This window comes from Eleginops maclovinus, chromosome 9, assembly GCF_036324505.1.
Source record: "Eleginops maclovinus isolate JMC-PN-2008 ecotype Puerto Natales chromosome 9, JC_Emac_rtc_rv5, whole genome shotgun sequence".
NCBI classification, from domain to species: Eukaryota; Metazoa; Chordata; class Actinopteri; order Perciformes; family Eleginopidae; genus Eleginops; species Eleginops maclovinus.
This window is the reverse complement of record NC_086357.1, coordinates 14,251,558-14,268,110: the sequence shown is the minus strand read 5'-3', so window position 1 is coordinate 14,268,110 and position 16,553 is coordinate 14,251,558. Positions and strand designations below refer to the sequence as shown.

At 41.5% G+C, this 16,553-nt stretch overlaps 1 protein-coding gene across 1 annotated transcript; it reads right to left on the bottom strand.

Moving 5' to 3' along the window:
* Positions 1-1,144: 1,144 nt before the first annotated feature.
* mknk2b (MAPK interacting serine/threonine kinase 2b) lies at positions 1,145-13,438 on the bottom strand. Its single transcript, XM_063891117.1, has 14 exons — positions 13,223-13,438; positions 12,492-12,706; positions 11,946-12,033; positions 11,625-11,726; positions 11,422-11,519; positions 9,059-9,138; positions 8,849-8,922; positions 8,631-8,735; positions 8,356-8,411; positions 8,140-8,235; positions 4,689-4,883; positions 4,435-4,599; positions 4,299-4,339; positions 1,145-4,199 (listed from the first exon to the last, which is right to left on the bottom strand). Exons 2-14 carry the CDS (start codon positions 12,540-12,542, stop codon positions 3,926-3,928), a joined length of 1,425 nt encoding a protein of 474 aa, XP_063747187.1. The 5' UTR covers positions 12,543-12,706; positions 13,223-13,438; the 3' UTR covers positions 1,145-3,925.
* Between the last annotated feature and the right edge of the window lie 3,115 nt (positions 13,439-16,553).

Below are 16,553 nucleotides of genomic sequence, written 5' to 3'. Positions count from 1 at the left end.
TTATCCTGTCAGTGTAAGGCAGTTTTCCCAAGTCTCCACTGGAGGGAGACAAACACCTAACTGATCTTCACACATGCTCTCTGCAGGTTGTACAGAAAACACTCTGCTGTTGCATCATTTCATTCCCTCCTGCCTTGTGACGTGTCCAATGTTTAAATAGAAGTTATGCCATGGACCGTTTTTGTGTTATTTTTTTAATGATTTCATTTAAAGTGCAACAAATAACATTTGAATCGAAGAATTGGGAAACCCTCATGAAACCCTCATGAAACCTGAAATATAAAAAACATTGATCATAAAACTGAAACAATTGAGTTGATGATAGGTTAAGTATGTCAATTGATTAATAAAACAAAAATAACAAATATAAATTGGTGACAGTTACAAAATGTGTCACAAAATGGCTCCTCTATGGTTTCAGATAATTAGTAAGAAAGTACTTTCGAGTTTTGGACTGCTGTTAAGACCGAGGGCTCTAACATGCGATTTATACATTAATAAATCAAACAATGGACAGTAATGAAAATAATAAATCAAAGTATTGATGTCGTTTCTTTTGCTGGTGGTATTTTTTTTTCTTTGTCTTTGTTCATCACTTAAATGTATTACTAAACCCAGCTTCTGTAAGTAATACCAGTAGGCTACTGTCTCTTCACAGACATTTTAGTCAATACAGCTGATTTAAAACACAGGAAGACAAATCCTGACTTGCAGCGGTGTTGAAACGACACACTGGCATTTAGCTAATTCAGCAAAAGTAATTTTGTATTTCCAGGCCCAGGCGATTCATGAGGTGGCACATGGGAGCTGCAGCTCTTGCCGCAGGTTGCATCAGTCTGGTCAGATCAGGCACATTACCCACTGTAGCTCTAAGCAGGACTAAATACCCCGTCTCATTTAAGTGAGACAACTAGGTCCTATTTACCAACCAACATTTTACAGCCAAGGACACAGTGGGTTCAGATATCAGGGAGTGCTGCTGATTAGAGCATTTACAGCACCGAGTCAGAGGAAACAGCCTCAACCTTGACCAACCGATAAACTGCAGGTTAATATGAAACTAGTGATAGAGAAAGTACAGTTGTTTTCACTTCAGTCCTTTAAGTAAAACAAAGACTACACAGTAATCAGACAAACCAGTGAGTAGTTTAAAGCATTTTATTGCATTTTTTTTTTTTTTTTTTTAGAAAAACAATACAAAATTCTGTAGCAACGGTCATAAATGTTGCCTTGAATGAACTGCAATCATTCACATGGTACAGTAAAGTGCTTATTTTAACTCAAAAATATGTTTCGTATTTGAAAGGATGTATTTATTTCAAATATCTTTTCATGGACATGATGGTCTTTGTGCATTCAGTGATAAAAATCAGATGTCAACTCTCAATAAAAAAAAGATTGAGGACTGAATACACATACATAGGATATTTCCAGTGTCCACGAGAAGAACTCTTTATAAAACATTTGATCAATGTTGCTGGATTGTAAATGCTTTTGCCTGTGGGCTACATTCAAATTTGGGGAGATTGATGGACTGTCGATTTGAATGAATGACTGGATATTAAACACATCCTTACTTCAAAATGACTTACAATATAAAAATTGCGAGGCTTAAGGATATCATTGACCCATTTGCCCTGCCCCAATAAAACGCAGTCCAAAACGCTACTGCCGTTTGACAAAAGTAGAAATGGTCATGACAAAGAGAACTCTAATCATACCATCCAGGTTGTTAAGAGTATGGCCAGAAACTGTGCGTTTGAGTATTGGACCCTTTCAGGAAAGTAGGGTCCAACTTGTCTGATGCTCAAAAAAAGAGACAAAGGCAGAATACTGAACTGTATTAGGTATTTTAGAAACCCCAAGATTGCCTTAATCATCAGCTTAATGCTTAAAGAGATTTACCTGTAGCAAAGTAGTTTCCCAAATGGAGAAGAAACAGCTGCATACACAAATTCAAGTAAGTCTTAGTATAAGACATAAAACCCCATAACGATGCATCTGTAGAAAGGTATTTTAGATCTATTACAGTGTCCCATTGTCAGCATAATGACACCAAGAGAGCAAAGCGTACCATCGCTGCAGTGCTGGCAAAAGGACACGGGTTATCAGAATCCCCACTGCTCATATCTAGGTGATGATCACATGTTCAATCAGGACGAAACCTCTTTGGTGAAATGGTTACAGTGTTGTGAGACCTCATAACCAGTCCATTACCTATCCGTTTCAGAATGAGCTTCAACTTAATCTGAATAACAGAACAAAAAAAAAAAAAGATTATTGCCAACTCTTACAAATAAAACTTAAAAACTCTCCTTCACTGGGCAAGAACGCTCCAGATCAACTTAAACTCTTTCCCATCTCCACATACTTGGAACTTTAAAAAATTGCAAAACAAGGAAAACATCCGGTGTTTCACCTGAACTGAACCTGCATGAAAGTCATTATATAGAAAATAAGCTTATCAACAGCCGTACAAAAAAAAGAAAAAGAAATCAGTGTGGCACAATGACATGGAGTTTCAAACATGAAAAATAAAGTAAACTTAAAACAGCTACGTGCCCGGAAGACTTTTGTTTTTCTTTTTGTGGAATGTTTCCTTTTTTAATGTTTCTTTTTCGACATCTCATTTCCCTCTTATTTTGTGATGAGATTTTGTAATGTCAATTTTTTTGAATGGTGTTTTTCAAACAAAAAGAACGGTGAACCTTTAGGGGGTAAAAGAAAAAAAAGGGTCCAAATGTGTGTACTCTATAAACAAAAAGATACTGTCACATTGGCCAAAATGTGCTTGTAAACCTTACTGCCAAAATATTCAAGGTTCAATCTATTGAATTTTAGAGACAAAAATAAAGAAAAATAATAATAATTATTAAGTCCTGGTTACAGCAAAGGGACATGTCTAGAATTCTTTGATGAAAGTAACACTGACCCAGTTTCACTAGCTTAGCGAATCAACAATAATTAGCTTGTACCAACAAACCAGATATACTTAAGAACTAGGTCAGAGTATTTTGGGGTGGCCATGCATCATAAACCAAGGAAAATATGTTAGTCCAAACACCATCTGAGGTATGGTCTCATTAACACTGAATGATGCGCTGCTGATTTGGCATAGATGAAATAAACTATGAATGGCCGTAAGCATGAGATGTGCCTTGCTGTGAACAGACAAACATTCTTTGCTCTGGGAGCATTAAGTGCATGGTCACCAAGCTCGATGAGTGCATGTTTTAACTTAGAAATTTATAGAAGAAGCGCTCAGTGTTGGAATTTATCTTAAATTGAGACAAAAAACCCTTTAAGTCTCCAGCCATATTAATGGACCACACCAGGCACGGACAGCATTGGCTTACAGCCCTTTCAACCCCTCCTATAAATCCCTCCGATACAGGACAGCCTACTCGGCATATTGCATAAGCTTGTACGTATCTGCAGATGGGCCATTCATGCATATACATACAGGCAAAGAGAACATTCCAGATAAATTATTTCACAGTGGATCCAGTTGTTACGTGGGAGCAGCACAACAGGTTGTCCTTTGGTGTCGGAGCTTAGTTTTGAAGATAAGTGTTCTTGCTCTCTTCTGAACTTATTTTTATGAAGAAAAATAACTTCGAGAATACTTCTCCCCCAAATCATTAACTGGCCCTCCTCCCAAACATTGATGTGCACATGTGTGTGCGCGTGTGTTTGCAGGCCTTGGGTTGATGTGCTTCAAAAGTGCTGCAGAAGGGCAGAAGGCATTTAGAGGAAGGGGCTGCAAGCAGCATCTCCCTTACAGCGAGGCAAGAAAGCCCAATGGCAGAGGAACCAAGGCCAGCAACAGTCGGAGAGGGGGGCCAGAATTGATAAGAGAGCCTCAGGGTAGTCTGGATCTGGACTTGAATCTTAACAGAAGGTCGGAGGTCAGGGTTGAGAAGGTTCAGGCACAGTCTCCCACAATAACCAGAGGGGCCAGCAGCTGGCGGAGCTCTGCCGCAGAAACGGGCCCCGTCTTGGGCTGGCTGTTTTGCTGCCGGCGCCGGGCCAGCTTGGAGTTGGAAGAAAGGGAGAGGCGAATAGAAGAGCCAGTAGTGGTAATAACAAACGGGACTTCCTGCTGCTGCTGGTCTTCCATGCCATCCTGTTCAGCTAGCTGCCGGTTCACAGCCATGGCTTTGTCAGCAAAGAATGTCAGATCCCTGGCAATGCTGGTTCTACGGGACGAGAGCAAAACAAATTCAACACAAAGTTCATATATTTGAGGCTGAAGTGTCCTTAACGTAACACAGCATGCTGTAACTAATGTTTCTTACCTTTGATGCAGGACTGATGTTGATAAAGTGTCAGATGCGCCCTGAATCAAAAAAAGAAAAGAAGAAGTGACTAACAAAACCCAAACTAAGAAAGTCTGACAGATCTGCAAAAGAGACCTGATGATTTAAGACTTACCCTCTGCACCCAAGGGTGTCGTAGCACCTGGCTGGCACTCAGGCGATTTTTGGCATCCCGAACCAGAAGTTTGGATATTAGGTCTTTGGCACTTGAGGAGATGTGAGCCCAGTCTTTTTCTGGAAACTCGTATTTTCCTTCCTGGATACTCTCAAACAGAGTGTTCTAAAAATAGACATAACATCATGCATCAGTCACTGTGCCCTCGATGGAGATGCTTCGTTTAGGTTTCACTAATGTCAATTCTGTCTTACCTGGCAGGTGTGGCAGGGTTCCCCCAACTCCCAGCCGCAACCCCCACCACAGCGGCCCACGAAGGGTGGGTAGCCGCTCAGCATGATGTAAAGGATGACTCCAAGGCTCCACAGGTCACAGCGCTTGTCATAAATAGTGGCCTCCTCACTGAAGGCCTCTACCACCTCAGGTGCCATGTACTCTGCTGAGCCACACTGAAACAAAAAAACAAAATCACAAGTTCATTAGCCTCCGGGACGACAGAAAGCAGCAACTTCAGCAGAACTCAAGGAAACAGAAGCCTCTCATGGCTGCTGCCCACATTCCTCTGTTCAGCTGATTCCTCGTGTCTTCGTGTTAAAGCGTAGGGCCTACTCTCAGGCTGGGAGAGGGGGGCAGACTATGTGACAGCCGCATGCTTATGTACAGTGGTTGTTTCATTTAAAATGGGCTATACAGCTTCTATCAATGTTTTAAGGACAGCTAAGTAGGAACATTGTGTACAATTACACATCAAGTGTAGGCGGAAGCGTGGGACTATAATTAAGCAGGGCAGCCTGAGTAGGCAGCAGCAGTGACTCACTGCGTCGACCATACAGCTGTACACAAGCCAGGCTGAACGGGCCAAGGGCACAGTTTAGCTCAGCTCTGATAGTACCTTGTTTTGTAGCTCAGAAAGAAATTAGGCCAAACTACGAACGGGGAAAAGAGGATTGGTTGTCCTGCAGAGACTGGGCTGAGCCCTAGTCAGTTACGCAACTTTGAAACAAACACCAAATGCGGTTTAATTCTTTAGGAACAGAGCAGCAGGTCATTAGTTCAGCAGGAGAAAGATTCCATTGTCCTCTCAGTCACTGAACGGCAACAGGAACCTTTAATTTGAATAAAGATGTTGCAAATTAAAAAAGGATGGATTTCAAGAAACATCCTAAATATAGAAAACTACTGGTAAATGCTGAGAGCCTGCTCTGAAAATACCCAGTAATCCATCCTTTGCCTGATGAGCTACCAAAGTAAGTTATAGCAGAATCCAGACCAAGGCAAATCATGGCCTGCATCCTTTCAATGCACTGTGGCCTACATCCTTATTTCCATCTTTGGTCGAGCGTGCTTATATTGAACATGCAACCATTGTGTCCCAGTACCATATCCCAGCTGTCTCCTGACTCCTCCTCCACCCTGCTGCACCCTTATGTAATGAAATCTGCTGCACAGCAATCTTGTCTCAGACAAAGCTGCTTCTGTCGAGCGAGAATACCCCAACCCCCACGTTAACACCAACAACATCATGTCTGGGGCGCCTGCCTCCACATACAAGCCCCCAGGATTCAGGCCAAATGCAGCTGCCACAGCAATAACAGACAAAGGGTTACTTTGCCTACCAAGGTGCCCCAAAAGTACACGTTAAAGGAAAACAGCCATCAAGACTAATTTTGTTTCAAAGTCACTCAAATACAATAAACATACTACAAGTCAGTAAAGTAAAAGCTATTCCTGCCGGTGACAAAGAGTTGATGTGTGCAGTGAAATAACATTGGTTCTTCCTGTGCCGCCGCAGACACCTGGTGAGCTTGTGTCAGTTACATGCTCAAACTTTCCTGTAAGCTGGAGATGTTCTTGCTAATCAGCTGCAGTCACCACATGATTAGTGGGTATCGCAACCTGGGGCTTTCCTGAAACCATGTGACTAGTCAGGCCATACTGACACCGCTGATGAACCACGCCTCCGCTGTTTGTAAACTACGTGATTTACTGGAGAGGCTTACAGGAAGGAGACCTGTTCTGTCACCATGCAGCTGCACCTGCAAATAACAGATGCGGTCTAAGATGCTTCTGTTTATCGTCTTAAATTTTCAGTTCCCCAATTCAGAGCTGCTGTACATAGAGTGACATTTGAACAGTCTGACTTTATGCCAGGCAGAAAGCACAGGATTCACCTGGGGAGCATTATTTGGAAACTATAAGGAGCTTTCTCCTACAAAATACAGTTTGTTCTGCTCCGTCTGCTGTTCTAGAGAGCACACTTCCACAGCTCCCTGAAATAGCCCCCAGATCAAGGTGATAACACATTTGGTGGGATCAGGAACACTAACGGGTGTTATATTGTGCAACAGCATCTGTTGAAATTTGGGTAAGGGGGGGCTTGGGGGGTGAGTGCCAATAGTGAGATGAAAATCAGATAACATTGTTCCTGTGATCAAGGCATCGAAAACAAGTCAGAGCGCATGAGCAGACTGGGTATTTGTCCCTCCCAGTTACCCTCCCCCCACCCCCTGGTCTAGCCAATCACATCTCAGTTGCTAGGTATAGGGGAAAGACTAACATTTCTAGAACAAGCCTCATGCACAACCTTTGTATAATGATCATAAAGAAAGCGCAGACAAGCACAAGCGTGGTTGGGGCCACTGGGTGGAGACTAAGCAGTGCGAGAGAGGAGGGTGGATGTTTTTCTCCCTACAACCGCAGAGAGAAAAGGGACATGAGCAAGAGTTGGTGTGTTTTGGTTTCTCTGTAACTTCATACCACAGGACATCACAATGTATTCTGCCCTCAGGCCCGGACTTTTCAGCAAGATGACGTATAGTTATGCACAACAATATTTAGGGATGAAATGGTAAAGAAGCAGGCCATATTTAATAAATGGAAGTGCACGACTAAACACATACTTTATCATTCAGGCCACACATCGAAGTCCATGTAAACTAAACACGAGGCATGATGGACCACAAATCTATCCCCCCACTTCAAATAGCTCAGGGATAGGCTCCATCCATTAGTTCTGCTAAAGGAAGATGAAGTTACCATTGAAGAAACCCCCCACCCACCCCCACATTCCTGCAGCCTAAACTGCCATCCTTCACCTGCTCCGGTCCATCTATCCAGCAGACAGTACGTGTTGACAAGTAGAACTCTTGCCAGTTTAACTTTACTGTTCCCCTTTGAGGTTGCAAGGGATTTTCAGGGCAGTGTTCAGAGGACTTTACTGGTGTTGTGACAACAGGAGAGTTGAACAATCGTAACCCCCAAACAAATAGGCCTCAATATTTGAGAATGATAAGTAACAGGACGTTGACATTGAGCTATCTATCCAAGTGTTACTGATATTCCAGGGGGTAAGCGCTGCCCGATTGTGACAGAGGAAGCAATCCCTGTCATTACACAGAAACTGCCCACACTGAACTGCCTTAACCTCAAAACACAGCATTTTATCTCTCCCTATCAGTGAGCTGCCCTGCAGCTTACGCCACTCAGTATTGCCCAATAGAAAGCCAGCCCATTTAACTTGATAAAGGCATTGTTTTACAGCCTGGAAACACCCTGCCTGTGCACAACAAGGTCACACCACTATAGGCAAATGTTACCATGCAACAAAGCTACACTAATACATTGCTGGCCTGCATTTCCTGTACTATCCTGTTCCCATTAAATAAATGTAGTGCAAACATTAGCAGAATATGAAGGAGGACTTACAGGAGTGAGGAGCTCAGGGGTGGAGATGGGTGAGCTGTCGCTGTTCAGCTTGATTCCACTGCCCAGGTCAAAGTCACAGATCTTGACTGGGGAAATCTGACAAAGAGACAGATTTAGAATCCTTAATACGAGTCACATTTTGATAAGCTGGGCACATTATAACAGTTTATATCAACGTGTTGTCCTTTCAACGAATTGGGCATGTGGCTAACTCACCTTGTCTGCACTCTTACAGAGAATGTTTTCGGGTTTGAGGTCTCTATGTGCCATTCCTAGGAAAAATAATAATAGGGAAGCAATCAGTTTGTTTTAAATATCAGGACACCATGTAAGAATCAACATAAAGTTTGTTTCTATATATCAGCAAGCACCCAATTTTTCCTGCACCAGTTTGTAAGAGGATAACGCAAGTCTGTTCCATTCTCCATTTTATCACTCATGATCTGGTAGATCATGAGTGATAAAATGATATTTTGTACGAGTCTTCTTACCCTTGTTATGCAGGAAATCCAGAGCACTGGCGATTTCCTGTACGACAACACTGGCTTCCTGTTCGCTGAAGTGTCGTCGTTTGTGAATGTGTGCCAAGATGGAGCCTATTAAAGAGCAAAAAGTTGAGAACAGCAGCTCCATTTACAAGTAAAAATCATATTATAAAAGTTCCTCTGAATGCTGATAAACAACTGGCTACAGTGTTGAATTCACTTACCTCCTCTTAGCTTTTCAAACACCAGGTAGAATTTGTCTTCCTCTTCAAAGAACTCTACCAGCTCCAGGATGTTACTAAAAAAAATGTTTAAATACAACGTGAGCCAGTTGTAAAAGAAGCATCCACTCTAGCAAACATTTAAAGTGAATTCTGGACTAAACAGTAAGAGGACTGATGGGCCTCAGCAGAAGCCTGGCCATATTTCATTACCTGTGTCCCTGGCACTGATAGAGCATCTCAACCTCTCGAAAGACACGGCTGCGGCTGTGACCCGGTCTTTTCTCAATGATCTGAAATAGAAGATGACAATTCAGCCACCTAACCTTAAATTATTCCACTGAAGCCTGAATTCTATGTTTTCCACAGCAGAAAGATAAAGGACAATATCTAATGGCTCAAAAAATCGGATAAAAAAACTGCCAGAAAAAACGCTTTTACAATGAATGTATAGCACAGATTATTGTACCAGTATTCTTCCAGAGCTTTCCTCCCCCAACTTGTGACAGTTGTAAAGATAGTTTAACCTACTTTCCATGCTGCCTGCCGAAGCAGAGGCCTCTGAATGAGAATATAACAAGTCATGGCATCTCTTTATTTAGCATTTCATGTGTGACCCATATTTAAATCTTAAGCACTCTTAAGGAGCCGATTGCGTTCTTTGAAACACGATGGGTTAATCCAAACCCGTTTACGATAAACAAAAAACGCTTGCTAAATATAGCTTTGTGCTGCCTGGAACTAAACCACGAGGGGCCACCGCCAGCTGAGCGATGCCAAGAGAGACAGAAAGACAGACTGCTGACACCAAGCAAAAGGCCTGAATTTTCCAGCCCAGGTTGGTTATTGTCTGCTTGGGAGGCTGTGCATGTTTCTCTTCCTGGTGGCTGGATTACAGCTGCTTTTGAGGCCCAGTGGGGCCAGAGTTGCAGTGTGTATCTAGGATTAATATACAGACAAGGGGCCTGTGAGCGGTCCAAAGCCTCTGTACTGTTCCCGTCTGAGTCAGCAGCACAGACAACTCCCAATCAACTCACTTTCTCCTGATCCCTACACAAGCCTTGCTCATCATATCAGGGTGATAATGATTTGCAGATACATGAAAATGCGAAACATAGATGAAAAATGCATTTTCACCGTGATAAGTTGGACAGGTGTTAGAGATGTATTAGATTTATGGTTGATTATCCATATAGCAGATCAGCATCACAACAACCTGCTGCAAAACAAGGCTCAAATAGTCTGGTTGCAAGTTAGCCCTTGGTGCTCAGTGGCTTTTGTTGCAGTTGCAACACAAGTAGCCCTGACATGCAACTCTCCCCTCCCCCTTCAGAGTGGGGTGAGACAGGACATCTGGCAGGAGCCCCCTCCGACTCTTAAATGACCTCCAACCCTTGTGCCTCCTTCCCTAGAACAGCTAAGTCCCAAGGGATCTACCAAACCCACGTCAACAAGGCTAACGGGACATTGTCACATGACAGAAGTTGTGTCCCGATTCCTCTGAAATATTAACTGGTATGATATGGAGATTTGCTCTATGAGGACCTAGCCTTGAACTATCAACACTACCTTTATCTAAAATGTTTAACACAATTAAAGTGCAAATAAGAATTAAAAGTTATAAAAAAATAGCTTGGTGTTGACATCAAATGTCCTAATGGAATGAGTGGGTTAAGAGTCAAGAATATACAAAAAGAAAAACAAGCCTTAGAGTCACTTTTAAACAGTTCTGCCAAAGAACAATCTTTCACAATGTTTTGTTCCAACATTTATGAAATGTGCATTACACGTAAAAAAATCCAATAAAAAATGGAAGTAAAGACATGTTTTCACAAGCCCACACCCAATTTCAAAGGAAAAAGTAAAACTGTAGCGAGTGAAAAGGAGAACAAAGCAGTGTAAACACCATGGGTCACAACCCTCACCCCTCCTTCCTCTGTGGATTTTGTTTTGGCACAGTTACTAGTACACTGTGTTCTCACAACGAGCGTCCTCTGTAGGCAATAGGAGTAAAGAAAAGGGGTGGGTGTATTCCTCCGAGCTCTGTGATAGGCTGGCCATCTGTAAAAACAGTGAGGGGACGTGTCTAACAGCAGCTAGTGTTGCACACTCAGGAGGAGAAAAAAAAGTGCAGCAGTAGCACAACACAGACAAGAGCCTGCAGACATCCACTATAGAGAGCTGAACTAAGAAAAGAAACATCTTGCCCCTGGATCAAAACTTCCCTTGACAAGATTTCTAAAGAATGCCCAGTGAAAAGGAGGAACACAATGTTTTTTCCAGCATTCATACATATAGCTCTTAATAAGCATGAAATGGCTTAGGATTCATTCTTGTGCAAAGGCACTTCATTACTTAACTTGCATCTGCAGAGTTCATAATGTAGAAAACGAGCGCTGTCCTAGAAATGTAACGTCTTTATATCGATTACTAGCCGTGGGGCCTCACACAAATAACAGCGAAGTGTTATGTGGCAACAACGAAATTCACACACTTGTGAGACAGGAGGACTGACTTGCAGAAAATCAAAAGGCGATGCACAGTCATCCATCAAGTGTGTATTCTTGCCTTCTCACCTTGACAGCATACTCCTTGTTGGTGATGAGGTTGAAGCATGTTTGCACTCGGGCATAAGCACCCTCTCCTAGTAGCTCTTCGTGCAGTCTGTAGACATCTGTGGCATAAAGTTTCACATGTCAAGAAACACTACCTAACAGAATAAAAAATGCACAAATCAATGTTTAAAGCAGAGTTTGTATAATAGCAAAATGGCTTTTACCTTCGAATCTCCCTGAGAAACTGTCAGTTGCCCGGCAACGCTTTTTCTTCTTGTTTCTCTTCTTGGCATCGGGGATGTCGATAGGCTGGCTGGAAGGTATGTCTGTCAAAATATGAGTGGCTTAATTATCACTTGCTAGGGAAGAAACAACCTAAACAAATACCAAGAAAGGACATAAAGGAGAAGAAATCAAAAGAGTTATTGTTGAAAGTGAGACCATATACGCTAAACTGGAGAATCCAGGCTTAATGTATCAACTAAATAATTTGAGATTACATTGGTAGAATTCAGAAAACAGCTCTAAAAACATTGAATACTCACCATGTCTTGGGGAGGAATCAAAATTAAAGGATGAGTCAATAAGGGATCCATTTTTGGTGAAGTCGTCAGATTCAAAGGGATTTTGGCCCTAGAGAAAAATAAACATGTGCTTGTCAAGGAATGCAATCTTACCAATGAGCCATTTAGCTGAGAGGCTCAAGTGTTAGTTATAAGAGGCTTTGTTCTCTCAGAAAAAAACATAAATTAGATTCAAAACAGCTGATTGGTGGACACTTTCAAAACAACCAAGAACATTTGATTTCCAACCATCAACTAACATAAAGACCCGTATGGTCTATAACTATATAACAATCTTGCTAAATATGAGCAAAAGAGCACATATCTAGGAAATGCTTTAACATAAACGTGCACCAAGCCACATAGTTAGACAGCCATAAGACGTGGGAGGGCAACACATGTGTTTAAATATAGCGATGTGAGGTCCTCTCATACATGCTGACAAAAGTGCTCTCTGATTATAGAGTCTTCCCAAAAAGCATGATGATGGCACATCAGCATTTTGCCCTCAATAAACCTCAGACTCACCTTGAAAGAGCGATGGAACCCAGTGATTTCGGTGATCTTATTTTGCACCATTTTTATTCGATTTTCGATTTTTGGTGGATATGTGGCGGCGGCAGTGATTTTTCTTGGGATATCAATTTGCACTTCTCCGAAACAGAAATATCGTTTCAGAGAGAGTCGCAAGTGATTACACTGCGCTAGCTGGTCAGCTTGATGCGGCGCGTTGAACGGGAGCCCTGTGGACGATACAAAACACAGCGTTACAACCCATATTACAACAACAAGTCGCTTACTCAATGATATAATCAGTAACGTTTAACTAACTTTTAAAAGAATAATACGAGTCCGACTAGCTAACATCATTCACGTGTTCACGGGGTAATAAAAACCGTGCAACACCAGTGATAGCTAACTGCAGCGCCACCCACTTCTTACAGTTAGCTGTAAGGTCGGTTAGAGGCAGTCGTTTGAAAAGACAAGTTAAGACAAATGCCTTTACAATAGCTACGTGTTGATAACATGAAAACATATGTCGGAACCCCCCCATGTTTTCAGTTTAATGGTAGAGGTTGCTGCAGCGAGGCTAACATTTAGCTAACATCAAAACGTAACGGACAGATGTACATTTAACTTCAGACAACAACGGTTAGCGACAGTTAATGGCCTAACGTCGAAAAACGGTCAATTCTTAAAAGCCCAATACAAAAGGCTCAAATGAATAAATGCTTGCATGAGCTACTTTGTTCACTCACCCCGTAGTTAATTTTACAGCTCCAGTGTTAGCGTCGTTGTCTGACCTACTGCTTCAAAAGCCGCAGAGGACGGTCAAGGGGTATATCGCCGGATAGTGAGTGCGTGGAAGGTGGTGAAAGAACTTCTGCGTAGGTGCTTTTATAACCTCCCTGCTGACTCCTCCTTGTCTCCGCCCTCCTCAGGACTGCACCAACAGACCCGATGCATCACGAGTCTTCTAGAAACGGTTATTGTGGCTCGATACCGTTTGGTATCCCTTCAACTACTTCACCTCGTCTCAAGCTAAGAATAGCTGCTCAGTGTGGTGCAAAATACGTAAAATAAGACATTAGTCAATGAAGTTTGTCTCATAAATAGTTTAACATTGACCTAGGTGAACATCTGAACACATTTTAGGAAAAATGGTAAGTGCAAAAGTCATGACACACGAAATGGTACCCAGCCAGTGAGTTGTGTTTTGTTCTAGAGGCCCACCATGGCATGTATGAAGGAGCTAAACGGCGAGTAAGTGCACATCAACACTCACTGTCATCACATTCAGCACCTACGGCTGTTCTGCAGTAAGAGATCTAAATGGAGGTGGAGAGGGAGAGACGGGACTGTTGCAACATGTACACCAGTTTACATGACTGGATATCAAGGCAACATTATAAATAGGAGTTAGTACACACAAGAAAACTTTTTCAGCGTTGTGCTGTTTTGTGTTAATTATATGAACACAGATCACAAAATAAACATTATTTTGCATTTTTGGAGAGGATAAACCCCCCTGAAATGCGTTTTGTTAAATAGGCATGAAAATAATGAAAACAAATAAAATAAACATTATTTGACCTACTTTGTCTACTTGAAACCGAAATTGAATGTAAATACAATTAAGAAAAAGCAGATTTAATATTAAACAAAATAAGAAAAAGGGTTGAGCATGGCTTACTATTTTAGTATCTCAGAAATGTAACCTTATTTAAACATTTATAGCACCCTAAACTTTATTCTCACACGCAGTGATGAATGGCCTTGAGCAAATGGGTGTTCAAAGAAATCCCCATCTGAGTCACTCAGACTGGGGCAGTGGCATGACATCAGCTCCTGGGGCCTTTCAGTATCACATTAACAAACAAACTCTCGCGCAATCTAGAGAAAGAGTCAGGTGTTCAAATACTCATAATGCAGGCGGAATCAGTGACTCCTGTCCGTTTTTTATTGTAATACTGGCAAGTTATTGCAGATGACTGTGTGTGCAGTATTTTTTATATGGTTGCTTAAAGTAAAGCCACAATAGTATTTTTTGTTTAATGCCGGGTTGAAATGTATCTAAGAATAAGAATTGCTTTATTAGTCCCACAGCAGGGAAATTAACAAAACTGTGCACAGCATTTGAGTAGATGCACGTGGTTACTTTCCAGCACTGGATACATAAAGAATATTTCTAATATTTAGATATAAATCATACACTTAATAGATTTTAATAGTATTTGCCTTTGGAAAATTAAACAATTTTGATAATTACATTTTGCTCATTTTGAAATGTAATGTAATGAAAAGATGTTAGCATTAGTTTTGACAGAGGAGGTGGGCACAATGGCCAGTTGCACCCCCCAACACATTATTTGACTTGTGAAAATGCATAGATGGCACGTGTTGTAGCCTGAGGAGGAGGCTATTTTCAAGAGGGTGCAGACGCTGTATCACAGTTGTGATAATGAAAGAAATCCAAGAACTCTGATGTTGTAAAAAACCCATCTGCTTATTGTGAGATGCCAAAGCAGTATTGCCACGGACATGACAAGTCCATACAGTATTTCAAGAGATGAAAATACATGTTATTTAGACAGAGGCACAATAGAGGGATTGTAAACCCATTTGTTATTTCATATTTCTATTATTGTTTTTCATGAATCTCCTCAATTAAGTTTAGATACTGACTGAAAACCAGACCACATGTCGAATTACAGTATACGCCAAGAAATGTTAGTGATTATCCCAATTGCTTTGTTAGCAGACTGTACAGTATGTCCTCTTTCATATGCATTTAATCCCTTATCCACATTCATGTTCTGTTTAGTATTAATTTATTGTTTATCAAAGGTGTTCAAGTTAAACCATGTACGGGTTGTTTTCAGGACCTAGCTGTCTTGTGACCGGAGGCTCTCTGCCTCTTCTCCTCCTTTCAACTTCTATCCCTTAAACATAAACTTAGTGGTAGCAAACATTACGCAAGCTGTTGGCTGACTATCCCTAGCCAGGAGCACATGGTGTAGTCCCAGATTTAGCAGGAAAACAAGATCACACATTGAAGTACGAGGGGTGGGCCTGTGTCACTACAGGTCATAAGGAAGTGGGATGAGCCATCATAAATATCTTCTGGTGGCAACAAGCTCATTTCTGACATCAATGGCCCTCATCAGGAGATACTCAGGGGGAGGGGGGCTCTGCTTTTAGGCAGAGGTTATTCCAGTTTGAAATCCTACAGAGGTGTGTCTGTTGTTGTGCTTGGGGACACTGCAGTGCAGAGGTTAGTCCTGATACCGTATGGAGATGAAGCTGCAGGTATTTGTGCAAGTATACGTTTACATCTGCATAATGTCCACAATTTTTTGCTAAATTACCTTTTCATATGTACTCAGGTTGCACTGTATTAAAACATTATGTATGTATGATACTGTATGAAACCTTAAAGCTACTTAGTATGAACTAAAACATTTAATGTGAAAGGCACTAATAATACCCCTAAATGCCAATATCCTCTGTGCAAAATCAAACCTTACACATATGACCATATCATAGTAAAAACCTACACTGATAGCACTTTGTTAGTAGTTAGAAGTCATTTTGATTGACATGTTAAAATGAACATTAGTTTAAACCAGCAAGATTATTTGCAAGAACAATCCTGTATCTATTACAAAAGGACTTCATGCTACACGTGTCTGTGCACCTGAAGTATAATGTTGTCGGTCTTAAATGTATTCATTATAAGCACCTGTCTGGCATGCCAAATAAAACTGTCAAACATGACATATATGCTAGAAACAAACAGCCATGTCTTACAGCACACGATTGCAATACATTGCCTACTCTTCTCTAGTGGGAGGTGCTGGTCATACCCTTTCCAAGAAAACTCCCAGAGCAAACTTCCTAGAAACAAGTAGCCTGCGGTTTGGAAAAGCCTGAAACTATATCTTCTATGTATTACAGTAGAAACAAGCCATACTGGGGCACTGATATGAATCCAATATTTAGCCAAACTCTTTAAACACAGAAGGAGTTACCGAGCATTTGGCAATAGCCTTTGTTTTGTTCCAACTTTGTTTCCGGGAACACCTTTTT